At 38.0% G+C, this 18264-nt stretch overlaps 2 protein-coding genes across 3 annotated transcripts; one reads left to right on the plus strand and one right to left on the minus strand.

Moving 5' to 3' along the window:
* Positions 1-5337: 5337 nt before the first annotated feature.
* Positions 5338-7666, plus strand: LOC121313793 (uncharacterized protein C17orf98-like). The gene is made up of 3 exons (XM_041246586.1): positions 5338-5691; positions 5926-6028; positions 6863-7666. The coding sequence occupies exons 1-3, from the start codon at positions 5452-5454 to the stop codon at positions 7018-7020; spliced, it is 501 nt and encodes a 166-aa protein (XP_041102520.1). The 5' UTR covers positions 5338-5451; the 3' UTR covers positions 7021-7666.
* A 1382-nt stretch (positions 7667-9048) lies between these two features.
* On the minus strand, positions 9049-17148 carry LOC121313794 (methionine-R-sulfoxide reductase B2, mitochondrial-like). Of its 2 annotated transcripts, none has more exons than XM_041246587.1 (5): positions 16886-17148; positions 13973-14091; positions 13736-13812; positions 10602-10749; positions 9049-9953 (listed from the first exon to the last, which is right to left on the minus strand). In XM_041246587.1, exons 1-5 carry the CDS (start codon positions 17001-17003, stop codon positions 9849-9851), a joined length of 567 nt encoding a protein of 188 aa, XP_041102521.1. In that variant the 5' UTR covers positions 17004-17148; the 3' UTR covers positions 9049-9848. The 2 variants fall into 2 exon arrangements, with proteins under 2 accessions (XP_041102521.1, XP_041102522.1); XM_041246588.1 differs by having other exon boundaries at positions 13973-14079; positions 16886-17146.
* Between the last annotated feature and the right edge of the window lie 1116 nt (positions 17149-18264).

Consider the following 18264-nt stretch of genomic DNA (forward strand, 5'->3'; position numbering starts at 1 on the left):
CACAGGAGCAGGGTTGGGAAGCGCTGTCCTAATGTTTATTAGGACTTGTCTAGATTTAGAAATACCGAAATAAACTCAATAAATTAAATGTATTACATTTAGTTTAGTATTTATAAATGTAACATTATTGAGTGTTTAATGCTAGTTGTGCAATCTCAGGTTCAGTATGGGTTTTCCTGACTGTCTTCTATTGACTCACAAAGAAGAAAGCATGTGAGATCTGCATGTGCAGTATATATTATAGATCGGCATATATTTTCTATACCTTACTTGATGCAGTTGTGTAGTTTAAAATTAGATTATTGCTACACTGTATTACTAAGGACCATGCTATACTGGATTTGCTATTCTGTAGTGCCACCTTGCTGCCATTTCCAATATAGCATTGTTTAAGCAACAAAACATAATCACATTCAAGGCATGCATGCTCACATACTCTATACTAAAAAAAAAAACTAACAACAACAATCTAACAATTACATTTACAGAAGTCGATAGCAGCAGTATAATCCTGGTCTGGGAGTGAAACAAAAATTTGATTGGCCGAGCAAGGTTTTCTGTCTATATATTGGATGGATATGGACAGCTGGTGCCTTGTCACATATTCAAAATCATTTCATTGCCTCACATAAGTTAAAGTAACAGTAGCCATCTTGTTTACAGTTACAGATGTACAGTAACTAGAAAACTGAGTGACCAAGAAAATAGCAAAAGTAGTGTGTAGACATGGTGATTTGGATGAAGAACAATTAAATGAACTGGAAGATATCAATCAATCAATCAATCAATCAATCAATCAATCAATATATATATATATATATATATATATATATATATATATATATATATATATATATATATATATATATATACACACACTGTCTTTCAGGACTGGCTGAAACAAAAAACTAATTGTCTCAACTGTGGAAGATGCACATCTTAAGAAAATCTTTATAATATACTAAGGGATTTCTATGGAAATGTAAGAAATGCCCATGGAGAAAAAATCTACAATTTCAAGCTACAATAAATCTCTGAGCTGGAATAAACCGCTGTCTAAATTAAAACAAAACTGGGGAATCTGTGACTATCCACTCACTCCAACTTTGTCTCTTCAAATAATGTCTTTAAAAATTAACTCAGTGCCGTCTCAACTCCGCCCCCTGATGGGTCTTTTCAATGGCAATGTACAATTCAACACAACGTCAAAAATAAAGATTGGCTTACTTTTGCATGTTTCAATTAAACAAATTTACTCAGCTTAACTTAGTGTGTAGTTCAAAGTTATAAATGGAACTTAGTGTGTAGTTCAAAGTTATAAATGCATAAGGCCCTTCTGGGTGTCCATATATGTCCAGTATATAGTCTTCTCAGGGGTTGGAGACACTCGACTTTGTCTCCTGCTGCACAATGCCCAGAGGCGTCTGTATATTGGGCGTATACTGGATGTATACTGCCACTGCACATTCACCAAGGCTGAGACAAGGAAGTCCCGCCCTGAGCACAGAGCAAGACTGGCGACTGGGCGAGTGGTTAAGAAGGGGAGTATAAAAGGGGAGGCCAGGGACCAGGAAGGAGCTGGTCTTTCTTTACTGGAAGTGTGAGACAGGGCATTGTGAGTTGTTGTGGAATGGTGTTGTGTTGGAATTACTTCTGGAAAGAAGAAGGATTCTGAAGAGGTTTAGGAAATACTAACTAGAGCTTTTGACCATGGATTGCTCTGGACATCAGGACTTTAATGGAGCTCAGGTACTGTAGCCAATTTGTATTTTGCTTTGTTTTTTTTTTTTTTTTGTCTCAAGAATATATATATATATATATATATATATATATATATATATATATATATATATATATATATATAGATATATATAGATATAGATATAGATATAGATATAGATATAGATATATAGACACACACACACACACTACCGGTCAAAAGTTTTAGAACACCTCAATTTTTCCAGTTTTTATTGAAATGTACGCAGTTTAATGTCTCAATGTACTCTGAAATTAAAGCATAGAACAAATAAACAATTGGAGATAAAAAAGAAATCATGGAATCGTTTTGTTTACCAAAATTTAATCTAAATTTTTGACTTATCAAAGTAGCCACCTATTGCAGATATAACAGCCGAACAAACTTGTGGCATTCTTTCTACAATGGAAATCAAATATTGTTCGGAAAGTTCTTCCCAACACTGTTGCAGAAGTTCCCACAAATGTGTTGCACTTGTAGGTTGCTTTGCTTTCACCCTTCTGTCCAGTTCATCCCAAACCAGCTCGATGGGGTTTATGTCTGAAGACTGTGCTGGCCATTCTATGATTTGAAGCCTACCGTCTTGTTCTTTTCTTCTAAGGTAGTTCTGACATAGCCTGGAGGTATGTTTTGTGTCATTATCTTGCTGTAGGATGAACCCCTGACCAACTAGACGTATACCAGAGGGTATTGAATGGTGCTCCAAAATGCTGTGGTAGCCGTTTTGGCTCAGGGTGCCACTCGCTCTGTGCAAGTCGCTGACTCTGGATCCAGCAAAAGAGCCCCAGACCATCACGCTTCCTCCTCCATGTTTAATAGTTGGTGTCACACACCGAGGAACCATCCTTTCGCCTACTTGACGGCGTACAAACACCCTGCGTGATGAACCGAAGATTTCAAATTTTGATTCATCGGTCGTAAGACCTTCTTCCAGTCTTCAGTAGTCCACTGGCAGTGCTTCATGGCCCAGGCAAGCCTCTTTTTCTTATTTTGCCATCTTAGCAATGGCTTTCTTACTGCCAATCGATCTGTCAAACCTGCAGCTCGAAGTCTTCTCTTCACAGTTGAAACTGAGACTTGCTTAATTCGACCAGTGTTAAGCTGTGCTTGAAGCTGTTGTCCTGTGAGCCACCTATCACGCAAGCTGTTCACTCTCAGAAACTTGTCTTCTGATTCTGTTGTGGCTTTGGGTCTGCCAGACCTCTTCCTGTCAGAGTTTCCTCCAGTTTCCAAGTGCCTTTTGATGGTGTAGGAAACTGTACTCACTGACACCTTGGCTTTCTTTGCAATTTCTCTAAAGGAAAGACCTACACTTTTAAGGGTTATAATAGTCTATCTGTCTTCCTTTATTAATTGTCATTTTCTCGCCATTATGATAGCAATATACTACCTCCTGCAGTACAATACTGTCCAAATAATGCTTAAGAGGGTGTAGTAACACAGTCTGCTCCAACATTGCTTTTATACAGACAGAGGGTTTGTAAGTAATCAACAAAAGTTGGGACACCTGTAGGAATTGTTAGCATCAACTTTCAAGGCTTAATTTACTTCCATTGCTGCAGAACAGCTGTAAGTTGTTAATCCATTACTTGTTCCCTGAAAAAGGCCTTTTTGTATAACTCTGAAATGTACAATATTTTTCAGGTTTTGGTAACCTAAACTTTTTTTTTTAACCTCTGGCAGTTTACCTCTTACCTTTGTACCATTTCAGGTTATTCACTGGACTTGAACTGCTTAAATTTGAATAAAAACTGGAAAAATGGGGGTGTTCTAAAACTTTTGACAGGCAGTGTGTGTGTGTGTATATGTATGTGTGTATGTGTATATATATATATATATATATATATATATATATATATATATATATATATATATATATATATATATATATATATATATATATATATATATATACCTGTATATATAACGGATACCAAAGGTTTTGAACTACACCTCATGTTGGCTCTGTACTGTGTATAGCTATCAGTAAGAAGGAAGAGACTCATGACTATAGTATTTTGGTTTTAACTGAGTTATTTATTTTATTAAACTGTGCTCTCCCTTGGCTTGTGCCAGGGTGAGCCTGTGTACCTTTTCTAGTTTTGCTGCAGTGGATTTTTTTTTTCATTCATTTTGCACTTGAATCAGGCTGGCTGGCCTGAGGGGCATGCTATCTGGAAGGAGAGGAAGAGAGGCAGTGATACAGTTATTGTGGGAAGGCTGAATGTTTCAGAGTTACTTGCCTGGACGCACAGGGAATCTAGTTTGGGAGTGCTGGCCAACACTTGGGAAGCTCACAAAGAAGATTAGAGTTCATTTCATTCTTTTGAAAGTCTGTGGACTGTTTTTCTTGGGCTTTTTTTTTTTGTTTACTGCTGTGGAATACTTTTTGTGTGTGCTTTTACCCATGGGAGGTGAACTCCTTTTGTGTATTTTTAGTGTTTTTATTGTGTAATAGCATTCCTCGTGTGTGCTTTTAAAAAACAAATCATTTTTACCCTGTGGAGAATTAATAAAGTTTGTTTTATTCATTTTAAACCGTCCATTGTGTTTATGGATCCATGGGGATCGGATCAAGGATTAACTGCGCAGGGCTATTAATAGTTCTATTTGGCCACAAAGGTCCTTTACCTTTTAAAACACAAGTGACTTAGCCGACACTACAATTGCAAGTATTTTGTTATAATGAACTGTTTAGCTAATTATAGTCCCTAATTCTCGTAGGACGGTGATGCGTCAATTTTGGAATCGAAACAAGTTCGATTTGATCCAATTTTCTAAATTTTATGTTGAAACACAATGACAATGTTGTGGGTTTATTGATATAAAACAGTAACTTGAAAAGACTGAACAGTAAAAATTAGGTTTCCCACAGCTTCTTGTCGAAAAAAAAAAGTCGCCTCGGAACGCTTGTCAGTTAGTCCTTCTACTGACTTTCAACCACACCCGCCTTTCGCGCGCTGTGATGGAAATACGCATGCGCAAGCGCGTGGTGTTGAAGGCAGTCAATTTCCTTGCAGTGAACGCAAAGCCTGTGGCAGAAACAGGAGAGGAGAAATATTAGCAAACACGAGTGATTACAGAGAACACAAACAATGAACTTGTGTTTATTTTTAGTTTTTCTGTTTTATTTTTGCTTTTGTTTACTATTCTTTCTTCAGTTCATTAGAGCCGCACTTGAACTGCCCCGCGAGTCGTATGTTGGTCTGGCCACCTCTGATCATATTGATAGATCTGTTTACCAAAACTACTGCGCTGATACACAATAGAACATCTGATATTTTACATTTACAGTCAGAAATAAAACGTTAATGTTATAATCCAGGCAGACGACAAAGAAACCTGGAAGGGAATATGTCCTACAGAAAACAAACAGAATTGTGGTCCTCATGCCTAAACTTTGTAATCTGAGAGAATGTGTGCTCAACACGTCAAACATTACTGATTGCCCTGTATTTGCCCTTGTGATTTTGGTTCAATGGGCTGTTGTTATTACGCACACGTGCGCAATGCTTTATTTCTTCTTTGGTTTGCCTGGACTTGTTTCCCTGGCAACAAATACACAGAGTTTTGTTACAACTTGTATACATCAAGACTAACACAGACAACTGCAAAAACCTACTTGTTTGGGTGCACACATCATAACGAATTTTCTTTCTTTCGTGATACAACACAGACTTGTAAGTCGCACCATGCTGTCTGCAAGTAGCTTTGCTCGTTTTGGACCAAGCCCCTCTGTATCGGAGCTGAGAAACAGAGAGAGGCGTTTTGTTTTGGATTGTGTGGCTGTCGATAGTATTGCTAGGGATTATAGCCACTCTTTACCCAAACTGGGGTCTGTTATCCCACCCTACAATCCCCAAGCAGACAAGAACGCGAAGGGGTACTTCAGGACGAAACCAGTCCCTCCTCTGCTCAAGAGAACAGGCCAAGTAAGTCGCGTATTCCTTGTTTCAAGTTTACTATTAATATGTTTGTGAGTTATGAAGTTAAAGCTGTCACATTCATTAAAAATCAGGTAAGGCATTAATAGAGCATTAGGCGTAATACTGTATTGTGTATAAGGTTAACTCTTTGATGGATATTTGGTTTATATGCATGTCCATACCGTACTCTATTATCAGATGCTACGAAACAAGTTACCTGTTGTGTCCAATGCTTTTTAGTCTCGTGGTGGAACATCGATCCACGGTCGACTTGCTGATCGCTTCAATGATTATGGAGCTGCTGCCCTCTATTTGACAAGAAGAAACACTGCTGCCGGTGCAGGTAATAGTTAATAAGTACGGGGATGCAACTAAGGAGATGCAAACAAACACATAAGATGGACTCTTTTAAAAAAAAAAAAATTGTTCTAATACAACCAGTTTTACAATGACGTGAAGCTGTTCTGTATTGGGCGCGATTCTAGGATGCTGTAAACATTAAAAGCAGATAATATAATTTGATTTAATGTCGCATAAAGTGTCGCATAATTTGACATTTTTGACGCATAAAACATATACAAAATATCACATAATCTAACCTTTTCTTTTGCGTAATCCTGAAGGGGCTGACTAATTCAAATGTGCATACAAGCAATTTACTATTACGTTCAAATACAGTAAGCAGTAGTTGTTAACCATCTAACCATGATTAATCATTACGATTGCTCATTTTGTAACGTGTGTGTGTGTGTGTATAAACAGTGTTTCCTGTGGAAACTAGGTGTCAGTTTAGGGAAGTGGTGCACAATTCCAGTCCTCAACATCCGGAGCCCTCCCCTCACGGTCTTTGTTCTACCTGTGCCCTGAATGACTTCAGTTACTCTAAATGACAGTTTATCCTGGATCAGATTTGTGCATGTCTGGTTATAGTTGTATTCAATCTCATGTACGAGAACAATGTTACTGGCATATGACAGTTTCACATTTCCTTAGTCAAAGCTCCTTAACACAGACAAAACTGACAACCGAAAAGAAAAAAAAATATGCAAAATATGATTGTTCTTTGAAATATGTGCATGATGAGATTCCCCAGTCCTTCTCCCAGCTGGTACAAGTTATTCAAATGCAATAAGTTTCTTTGGTGCGTTTTTAAGATCCCTGTTTTACCATTTTGCAGGTTATTCACCAGAGCAGGTGGATGGCCATTCCCAGTTTCTAGCCTCAGTCAGGCCTGTTTGTGGGTACAATGGCCTGTATGGATTCAGGAGGAACACCCCTTCACTGCGTAGGCTGCCCTCAGCCTTTGGAGTAGCTGATCTCTATCCAATATATTAGACACGGAGAGCATTCAATGAAGTGTACAGTAGGCAGGGCAGAGGTCATTTCATGTATCTGTTCATTATTAGGATGCAATGGCAAACAAGACCAAACCTTTACACGTTACTAATTCAAATTGAAATAGGCAAGTGAAAATATGAGGGTGGTTTTGACATGGCAAAGTGACCACTTCTCCTTTCCTCAGTCAACAGAGATCAGGTTACTGTGCTGTGCTTTAGAAATTAGACAGTCATCATGGTGGGTCTGCTTTAACCCTATGTTGCGCACGTCAAAACAGCAAACCTGATCAGAACTGGACCCCAAATAAATCACGTTTTTGTTTAAGAAAAAAAAAAAACCACAAACATACAATGAGATGACCAGCAGAGAAAATATTCCAGCATGTTACTTTAAATAGTTAAAAACATTTGTGAATAAAACTAAAACTAAAACACTGTCTGGATGCCTTGTAATTGATTGTCCAGTATACTGGATGAAAGGGTGGTGGTGGTGGGGGGGTTCATTTAAATATACATATATGGACGTATTGGATCAGTAAGGTAAGAAAAATACCTGTAGAGTTTTCTAAAATGTAGCTTCTGTGTTCATTAAGTTAGCCCAATTTCTACATTGATATGACTATTATTTTCCAGTTCATACAATAAAACGCGTTGTATGCCTTAAATGCTTTTATAAAAAGCAGCATATGTTTATATATATATATATATATATATATATATATATATATATATATATATATATATATATATATAGTTAGTCCGTGAACACAGTATAATTAATGGTCAACTCCGCTGATTCAACATTAGAACTTCCGTCCGTGCCTAAGCGGTGCATCATGGGAATCCAAAGAGTTCTGGTAGGTAGGAAACACTGTTATGAATAAAACGTTTTAATCAATATGAAACAAAGGAATTTTAGAACATGTACAGAAATTGATTCAATTTGCATGATAAAATAACTTTTTTTTGTACATGCATGGGTTTCAATATTGATGATGAAATATCAATATAGCCAGCCTCTGAATCTCATGCCACTGTTCTGACGATTATTAGAGGCTGGATTCTAGGTACTTGACACACTTGTTTAAAAACGCACTTTTCTTTTTTCTGTAGATTTAAAAATATTTCATCATTATGTGGGAAATCATAATTTGACAAATATCGGCTGTGAAATTATGTAACATTCCTTTTTTTTTTTATACATATTGTAAGTTTAAACTGTGAATACTTAACTGTCTCTCCTTTCTTTACCTGTCAAGAACACGATGCCAGAAGACATTCACAACCATATGCTGACAAGCACTTCAATTCTTTTTTTCTCATTTTCTTGGGGGGGGGGTCTTTTGTTTTTAAATGTTAGATGACCAGCAGCATGGGAAACTCGAGCCCTCAGTTTACCCACAGATTAAGTAAGATGCAACAATAGCTGTGTTGGAAATTATGGATCGAGAATTGACTAGCAGTTTGCTACGCATGTGGACTGGAAGATCTATACTGGTGTTCTTTTCTGAAAAGAGACTAATATTGCAGATAGCAGACTGTTTGGTTCAAATTGCATGTACTGCTAACAATTGATAGAGACGTTGTGTCTACAAGCTTCTTGCCCAGCATTGACTGCAAGCTAACAAGATAATAATGCTGTGGACCAGAAGGGGCCAGGCTCTAAGACTTCAGAGAGATCCAAAGAGATAATGCCACTGGAATCAAAGGGTCTCAAGAAGATAACAAAAGCCAGATGTATGGACCTTTTGGGCACCAGGGGTCTGAAGAATGCACTGAGTTCAGAGGTCGTCACACTGTACTCCACACACACACACACACACACACACACACACACACACTAAATTAAATATATGGTAACAGAATAATGTGTTGTACCTTTGCTATTGGTTAAGTGTCAGAGAAAGAGGAGGTGGACCATCTATACAGAAGGGTATTTAATGTCATGCAAACATTGTAATGTTGAGTATTGTTTGTCCTGTACCTGGGACCAGACTCCCTGCATATTTCAATAAACCTAACAACTGATTGAAGAAAAGGACTCTGTGCATTTTCTTGAATCTACTTACTCACCATCCATTTTTTAAAGTTACTTCAAGGCCCAATTCCTCCCAGTGTCCCAGTCTGAACCCTGACCCAGAGGTGAGAGGTAACTGAGTCTCCATGTCTGCAAACTGATTTCGCTTAGGGCTTCAGGACTGACCCGCTCTGTGGTGCAGGGGGTGAAAGGGCACTGCTTTAGCCAATGAGCCACCCAGCCCCCTGACTGTATGACCTTTGAGCAGACGGTTATTTGACAGTGCATCACAGCAAACCCTGTTGTTTTTTGAGAATGTCCAGCCCACTCATTTGTCATTGAAAAACATACATACATATACACCTCAAATGACTTACAAAACGTTTTGAATCCTGATATAAATGCAATGCTGTGTAAGGTTTGAAGGTATTATGAATTAACACCATGCCTAGCAGGGGTAACTCCAAATATTCAGTGTAAGTGGGCAATTTTACATGTATATGTGTATTTTATGAGAAGCCTGGATAATATTATGCAGCGTTAAACTGTTTAGAATGTAAATGCGAAATTTCAATTTATTCTGGGAGTCAGTCAATACTGCTGTTCCCTCTATAGAAGTTGTTAATTGTGTCCAACCAAATTCTGTCTACTGCACTCAAACCCAGGTCTCCGGATTTGAAAGGCCTGAAAGGTAGTAAATGTACTATCATAAAAACAACCACGTGTATATTAAATGAGAAATACAGCATGCTAACTACAGCTTTTGGCATCATAATACTGACTTTTTTTTTTTCCTTTTCAGTTTATAATTATTTTGAAGTGGGTTTGAAGGTTAACGCAACACTGTTGATGCAGAATCTCTGTCCTGTAGGCTCTGGTCCATCATCAAAGACATGGCCAAGGTGGGCGTCACACTGTAAAGGGGACAGGAAGACAATGATCAGCCGCAGCTAATTACTGTGCAATTCTCAATGTCTAATGAACTGCAAACAAAGTATGTTACTTTTTTTTTCTGCTTTTTTTTTTCTGCTTTTTTTTTCAAGTATGTTACACGACATAGTACATCCCCCGCCATGGCTGCAGATAAAAGAATTAGAGCAATCGGTAACACGAAATTCATGTGCAAATGTCAAAATGTAAGTTTGACATACAGATACTGTAAGCACTAAAATGTGCCCAAAGATTATTGGTTTCACCCAACAGTTTGCACTGTTTTTTTAATGTCTATAGATCACATCCAGGGGCAAACTTTTACTGGACAAAAACAGCAATGGAGCTTGACCAAAAGAATCATAGAAAACAGGAGTGTACCAAATGGGGTCTGTTGTAACAATCCAAACGGCTGGATCATGAAACCAACTGCCTAGTACGTATAAACCTAGTTAGAATACCTCTTTCTACTGTATGTTTTATTGTCTTTAGTGATGTTAATAAGATGTTCTGTAAATCACCCCTGGGAGAAAACATCAGAAGTATTATATACAGTTAAAAGGCAGCAGTATTTAAACACGCTGCTGCTTAGATCAACGAAGGAGCATACAACATCACTCTAGAATGCTTACCTGTCGGCAAAGGACCTCGGTTCCAGCAGAGCCCAGGGAGTTGTCAGGCCGGCGGAGGATGTTGGTATTGCTTTCATCTCTGTCACACGTGCCCTGGGCTTCGTAAAATGAAGGCCATCCTGTACCAGTGTTGTACTTTGTTTCTGAACTGTAAAATAAAGGGTGTTTTTTGCACTATAAACATCATGTAATGCCTTCAGGTAGCAGCAGTTTCATGCTAGTGTTGAAAATATAGCTCATTTTTGTATACATGTAGCTTAACTATACTGTATTTTTTAAAAATATTCTAGTAAATAATGCCACCCACATTGCATGACAGCATAATAAATAAATAAATAAATCATAGGCTAGTCAATCTTCATTTTTTCTTTGACAGGAGATTATTTAAAGTGGGTGTTTCAAATTAGGTGGAACAACAGGACAATGTATAACTATGGATAAAGAGATGAGTCCAGAAATGTTCCCCTGGCCTGATAAAAGATCACAGAGAGTAAACACAGGAAGACAATGGTTTTGCTTGTAACTGTCATGTGATGATTAGAGTTAACGAATGCTACTTTAAAATTGTCCTGAACAGAACTTCAGAGTTTCCCAACCAAAAATAATGCACAGACAGAACAGTGAAGGCCCAGTCTGTCCTTCTAAACACAACCACCTGGAGGCAGCACAGAGTCACTGAAGAGCACGTGACCCAAACCAGATCCCTTGGGGCTGACAGACAGCAGCCACAGTCACTCACCCCGAAAGCATCTAAATCCTGTAAGGACTGGAAGTGCCCAGACCAGCACAAGATGCCCTGTGCTTTACAGGAGCGAAATCCATACTGTCATTTTAACTAATCAGCGTGAACAACATTTCCCTTTCGGATAGGCCAAGCAGCCACAAATAAAAATCGTTCTGCAGCTCTTAAAAATAAACCCCTTTGAAATAATTAAAAAATCTTAATTTCATCCTGGTTCCTCTTTCACCGCTATTGGATAAGCAGATCTAATGAATGCTTCCCTCACTGTTCTACAAATAGGATGGTTTCACTGGACAAAGGAAAACAGCGTCATCTGTCTGCTCTGCTTCACTGCTTTGGTCGAGCAAGGCTGTAGCCAGCTATGAGACACAGGCCTCGGTTACTCACACCAATAATGATTTATTTAGGCCCTTTTACACATTGCTATGCCGCAAGTAAAAACGCATTTCATCCCTCGATGTGTGCATACGTGAATTCCCACCCGCTGAGATCTATAGCCTCTGGGCTCTTGAAAATCTTTACTATCACTGCAGACTACAGTAACACAGTAAAGTGAGTGAAACGAGAAGATTAACTTGGGCTTGTTTCTTGTTATTTTATAATTCATATCACACAAAACGTTATGTATGCAAGCACTCTTGTCTTCTCAGTATTTGGATAATGACACTACTGTTTAAATGTAGGTTTGATAGATTTGGATTTAAAACTAAGTGCAGCATCTACAACAAATATTCTGTCATTGCTACATTTCTTATTTTCTTTTATATTGAATTTGAATGTCGCAAAGAAAGAAAACTACTTATTTGATCTGTACAAAACCAGACAGGTCCTGCAAATGAAGAAACTGAGGTACTCAATAATCTCCAATAGTAACTTATTCAGAAAAAAAAAAAAAAAAAAAAACCTTTTAAGGTTTTGTATTTAAATAAACAACATATTATAATATCCTCATATCTTTGTTCTTCCGTTATAAAAACTTTAGTGGCAGGGGCACGGGCAAGGGTCTCTGCGATTTTCTAGGGCTGGCTACGGCCCTGTTTAGTCAATGAATACTGCAGATCTACGCACACAAATGACAGCCCCCTCTCCTTTGATGTTCTGATTATTTTATGTTTTCAGTTTATCTTCTCAAATGCATGACATTTATATGCATGTGACCTGTGACCTCAATGTTTTTGCTCATTACTATTTTGTGGCAACTCAGGGCTTAAACCAGAGCTACTGTATCCGAGTCTCTAACCCTGTGCCATCCTGTCACATGGATGCTTAATTGTTTTTTGTATATTTAACACATGTCTAAACATTCAATTTAAACAGTAAATAGGGGTCAAACATGGAACCCCATAGTTAGGGTTGAATTTTTTGTCATGGTAAAAAATGGCTTATTTAACAGCCTTTCATTGTCTAAAAAATAGGTATTTCAATATAGTTCACAATTAAACATAACATTTATTAAAGCAGAAACAAATTGCACTTTCTCTAGTTATTATACAACAAAGGTTCCAAATATTGAAATGCTTATCTCAGGGGTGGCCAACCTTTCACAGACCAAGAGCCAAAACAAAAAATGACTGTACAGTGACAAAGAGCCACAAGCTTTAAAAAAGTGTTTCATTTAGCATTTCACTGTTATGTTTTACTGCAATTACTATTACAAGTATATCACACACAATATGAACTGCAGCTGACCTTTCTTTTTTCCAGTATTTAATATTGAAATCCAAACAAATACATTTTCAGTCTATATAAAAGCATAGTTTTGTTTTAGTTTCTTATTTGGGTGAGTAATAATGACAACAACAATAACAATAATACAGCTTCCTTAGCTTGCACGACACACAGGCAGGATCTGTACTCGGTGTCACTTTTGGCATTCTTTACTTTGTACTATTTTTTGAAATGTCACTTGTACTCCGTTGTGCTTGAATGCAACAGGTCACGTAAGTGCACACCAGTCAGACAGATCTGTACTTGGATTTGACATGTTTGAGCGTGGAAAATACAGACTCACAAACGCATGTTGTGCCAAACCTTGAAAAGTCAGATTGTATAATTTTTTTTGTTCAAACAAGTCTCATGAAACTTGTTCATGTATCTTATATCTTTTTTCACCTGCACATCACTTTAGTTTGAACACCACTTGCACGGTTTCTAACTGGTAGCAATTTTCACATTAGTGATTGCAAAGAATATCTTATATGGGCTTGTGAAGACATTTCTAATCAAAAGCCTCATCACTGCCCAAATATTAATTTTGTAAATAAAATCAGACTCTGGTGGAGAACAAGTTGTCGAATGTTTCGTTGTGTAGTTATTTCCTGTATATAACCCTTGGTATCCATACTGTTTCTTTCACATCAGCCTGTACGCAGTACATGCGTATGAACTGTACCTGAAGAGAGGTGCATCACAGCACACACAGTGGTAATGTCCTGCTTCAGTGTTGTTCAGGTAGATGCCGCTGAAAGGCTGCAAAAGGTTAACACACAGATCAGTTTGTTCACTCAGCATGACTGCAGGCTTAATATTTCAGTCTATTAACTGCAACCATTCATCCATCCTGCCTATAACATCCCTGTCAAATCCAATACTGTCGGATGAATAATTCTAAAACACCAGGGCTACTCACCAGCTCTGTCCCCTTTTCTCTGGTCACATAGTACTGCTCTGGTGTTAGTTTCTTTTTCCAATCAATCGCGACAGCTGTCTCATCGTAGCGCGTAAGTGATCCCAGACCTGATCCCAGACCTGGAATTAAACGCATGTGAACTCACTACTGTAGTGACCTAGTCAACTGACACAAAACCGATTTCTCTTTTCTATTACTTTAAACAAGTACTGCACCAAACTTACAGGAGCTTCAAGGAGGTAAACCTGAGACTGAATACAGATTTATCTGGAACCAAAGGGTCCAGGAACATCTGTACATAATCCTAATCCTAACCTGAAATTTGAATTGTACCTGAAACACCTTTAACGTAATCCTAACCTTAAAAAGTGCAATCTGTACTGACTTTACAGATCGCCTTGCAATCACAGACAGAGATATTATTAATATTACTCTGCCGAGTTCCTGTCTTTCAAATCTCAGAACAAGCAATAGCAAGTTTATCACTACCCCTGTTTTCTTGATGCTGAAGATCTCTTGGTACTTTGCCTGTCTATTTCACTTCAATGCACTCTACAATAGATACAATGTTGATGTTGCTCACTGGTACCTAATTGTAGGTCAGATTACCTACAGCACAGGAACCAAGAGCGCTGCTTTTGAAAAAGCAAGTGTGAACCAGAAGATCTGCAGATGAACGACGTGTGATGATTACAATGCTCATTAATAGGAAGGAGGTCTTGGTGATTCTTTAAATTAATCATCTTGAAAGCAAGTTTCTTTTAAAATGTTATGTAGATTGGCCGAATTGCTTCGTTTTTATTAAATTAAGTCGATAGGATGTGCTTGATTTTTGTCTGCCTTTCTCCTGCCTTAACAACTTTGTTTAGAAAATATTTTATTAAAAGTGTGTTGAAGTAAGGTGGTCTTCAAATCTAAATGCTATATCAGTGTTGTGTACTTTGCATTTTTAACCCTTTACGGTCCTATCAGTGTGCACGTCTATAAAGAGGTATGTGACAAATACAGCAGGAGGCTAAACATACACTGGCAGTGTGTGACAGTTACATTTATTTGAATAAACTATGATGGGCTCCTGTTTTCTTTTCTCTGCTGGCTAGTGGACAAGATGTGTTTACAAGCCGAATTGGGGTAAAACGTTAGAAGAAAAGGAAAGTTTTGCCAGTCCCTCTGGGGCAATAGTTTTCTACAATATGTGTCAACTCCAGTCGATTTGTGTATAGTATGCTTTCACGAAATCGTGCTTTTACAGGATATGACAGTTGCTTCAGAAGTCTCATTTACTGAGAATGTTGCTGCAACCTTGGCTAATGTATAAGGTCTGATAATAACTCTTACCCCTAGAAGGATCATGCACAGTGGGTGGTTGAGTGTTCTCTCAGTGTTTTAATGCTTTACAATCTGTTTAAACGGAGCTGTCAGTTTAGACAGAAACACCCTAACAGAATAAATCCCACCATCAAATCAGTTCTTTATTACAAAGAATGTTCTTATCCTGGTGTTTACAGTTATTTTACCAGTTGCAATTATAGTGCTTTTACCTGACTCACTCAAAGCTGTTTAACTTGGCAGGTCATCTCAATGGAATACTAGTGAACAGCTATTAGTTTCAAAACGTATTTTCTAAATCACTGCTAACATTCTGATTCTGACAATGCTTGCTTTTTGAAATAATAAAAATGTTATTTAGATTCTAAAAACGTTTATAATCAATTGATAAACACTTTTATTATGACACTATACTTAATGGCTTACTGCAGTAAATACTGTCAAATTCACCACAGCTCTGTGTTGTAAATAACACTGCATTACTTACTATAATGTATTGCAGTATTTAACAATGTAAAGCAGTAAACTGTGCTATGCTGTAGTAAAAAATGAAATAATGTAGTACATGTGTTTGTAATACATACAGTATAGTATTTTCACTACAGTATACCACTTAAATGCAGAACATTGATAAATACTGCATTAAATTACATTAACCCAATGAAATACTGAAGAATGCTACACCTGTCTAGCAAAGAACTAAAACATGCTGCAGTACACTGCCGTTTATTGCCGAAGTTTATTACAGTAATTTGCAAGGCGGGTCTATAATATTTTATTTATCTGCATGCCTAATTTGCATATTCCAAGAACACCAATGTCGCTGGTGCATTTGATCACAGTGTTACCTCTGACAACAACTCCTTTCAAAACAATTGCTTTCAAGTGAAATTCAAGCCCCCGTGTGGTTTTCACAGCATTCAGCCGTTTTAGGTGTGGGAAATCAGGTTGACCTTGTATGCTCGTGAATATAAAGTTTAAAGTTCTTTGTTGGTAAATCTCACAGGCCAAGAGTCATGTACAGTAAGGCGTTTCTGTGAGTGATTCTGCATTTAGAAATGTCTCTTGTTTCACACAGCAGTTAACACATTACAGTACGGATTCCCTGAGACTTGGTACTGCAGTTACTGTACAGCGTACGCTGCATCAACTATGCAATAGATACTGTAATGATGCAGTAGTCACAAAAGATAGACACGCTACAGTCTGTTGTTAACAGGATAAATAACACTTCACTACCCATGGGGCTAATTATGAACCGACTGTAAGTTACTTAAGACTTTTTCTAGCGTCTTCAATCCACCCGGAAAAATCACAGATGTGCACTTGTTGTAAGTGGAAATTTCCACTGAGCGCTGGGCAAACGCTTTAGCTAACCATTCTGTTACAGCACATACACAGCTCTGTACTGTATCAACAAGGCCGTTGATCTGTTAGAAATCGACGAGAAGTGAATTAGAGAGACAGTCGCATTTAAATGATGGGTGTGCATGGAAAGGTTACACAGTCCTACAGTTAGTTGTTACGCTCTATAAAGACACCCAGTTGTCTTACAGAACAGAACAGATTTACAATGATACATACCGGAGTTCGTGTAAAACGGTCTAATCCTTTTAAAACTGTTCTTTACAGCAGGTAACGTTCTTCTAGGTGCAATTGCTTTGTTGAGAAAAGAAGAAAATCGAGAAAGAAAACGAGCCATATCTTCCCTGATAAGAAGGTTCCTTTAGGCTACCTGCAAAATATTTGTGTTTTGGAGCAGCAAAGGGCTGCTAATTATTGTGTCACTGGAATAGTCTCACAGTGTCTCACCCCCGATGAGACAGAACTGTGTGGACTGGAGCAGCAGTGTGTGTTGGTTCGGCGAGCACACTGAAGCAGCCCTTCAAATTCAAGCCCTGCCTCCGCCCCCTGAAGTAGACTGTCAGTACGTGCAGCTAGTGCTGTCCATGCGTCCCAGATGGTTAATGGTTCGATCCCAGTCAGAAACACTAACATTGTTAAATCGTCTCGTTTTGCTATTGTATTCACATTTATTTTTATTTTTTATTTTTAAGTAAAATAAATAATAAAATAAAATAATAAAATAATTAACAGTGTCCCCGGCAAGTTAACACCGTAGAAATTAGGTTGTGTTGAGAAAAAAAAAAAAAAAAAAAAAGAAAGTGCTTTTTACGGTACTTTCACGAGGTTTATTTTTGTGTTTACCAAGCTTTGTAATCGTTATTATAAATGCACCACGCTTACCAGTGCTTTAGCACGATTTCACCATGATTCAGTGTGCCACAGTAAAGAGGTGTGGCTCTACAGGGCAACCGTTAGGGTTCATGTTAGGGTTAGGAGTGCAGGAAGGAGGTGGTAAATCATTCAGGTCAGGCACAGTGGAAGACAACAATTACAAGCAAGGTCAAATACCCAATAGGAACATATCCCTGAGTAGTGTGTGACCTTGCCTGTGATCAAGCATGGTATTCCACCACCTGTTTATTACAGGGACATTTAACAGACAGATACTCTAACTGCTGCTTCAGTGGAGCCAGTCTCCCTCACAGGTGGATATAACCACTGTAAAGCTGATATTTTAGTCACTGGACATATTTTACTGACAAAAACCTTACTGTGTCATGCACATGCTACAGTGTAGTGTGTGTGTGTGTGTGTGTGTGTGTGTGTGTGTGTGTGTGTGTGTGTGTGTGTGTGCCAGTCACAAGGGACTGCCACAGTCTCACATTGTGACCTGAATGGATACAGCATCGATTACCTGTCTGATTAGAAACACGCAGCATCCTTCTATCATTATCTCATCAGTCTAGGCTGTCCAGGCTAACTATCTCCTGGTGATCGCTTAAAGCATATTCTTCATGGATGACAAGTTGGGTCAAATGAAGGTTGTCTGTCAACCATGAAATGAGGCCATTATTTTCAAAAAGAAAACAGCTGGAATGTATTAGAATTCATTAAAG

This window comes from Polyodon spathula, chromosome 4, assembly GCF_017654505.1.
Source record: "Polyodon spathula isolate WHYD16114869_AA chromosome 4, ASM1765450v1, whole genome shotgun sequence".
In the NCBI taxonomy this organism is placed as follows: domain Eukaryota; kingdom Metazoa; phylum Chordata; class Actinopteri; order Acipenseriformes; family Polyodontidae; genus Polyodon; species Polyodon spathula.

What these genes read in the sequence shown, in the direction of transcription:
- LOC121313794 (XM_041246587.1), bottom strand. Translation starts at nt 17,003, where the DNA reads ATGGCTCGTTTTCTTTCTCGATTTTCTTCTTTTCTCAACAAAGCAATT. An exon ending in GAGAAAAGGGGACAGAGCTG is followed by an intron (nt 13,813 to 13,972) that starts GTGAGTAGCCCT and finishes AACCTTTTGCAG; the next exon opens with CCTTTCAGCGGCATCTACCT. An exon ending in CCGAGGTCCTTTGCCGACAG is followed by an intron (nt 9,954 to 10,601) that starts GTAAGCATTCTA and finishes TCCCCTTTACAG; the next exon opens with TGTGACGCCCACCTTGGCCA.
- LOC121313793 (XM_041246586.1), top strand. Translation starts at nt 5,452, where the DNA reads ATGCTGTCTGCAAGTAGCTTTGCTCGTTTTGGACCAAGCCCCTCTGTA. An exon ending in TGCTCAAGAGAACAGGCCAA is followed by an intron (nt 5,692 to 5,925) that starts GTAAGTCGCGTA and finishes AATGCTTTTTAG; the next exon opens with TCTCGTGGTGGAACATCGAT. An exon ending in AAACACTGCTGCCGGTGCAG is followed by an intron (nt 6,029 to 6,862) that starts GTAATAGTTAAT and finishes ACCATTTTGCAG; the next exon opens with GTTATTCACCAGAGCAGGTG.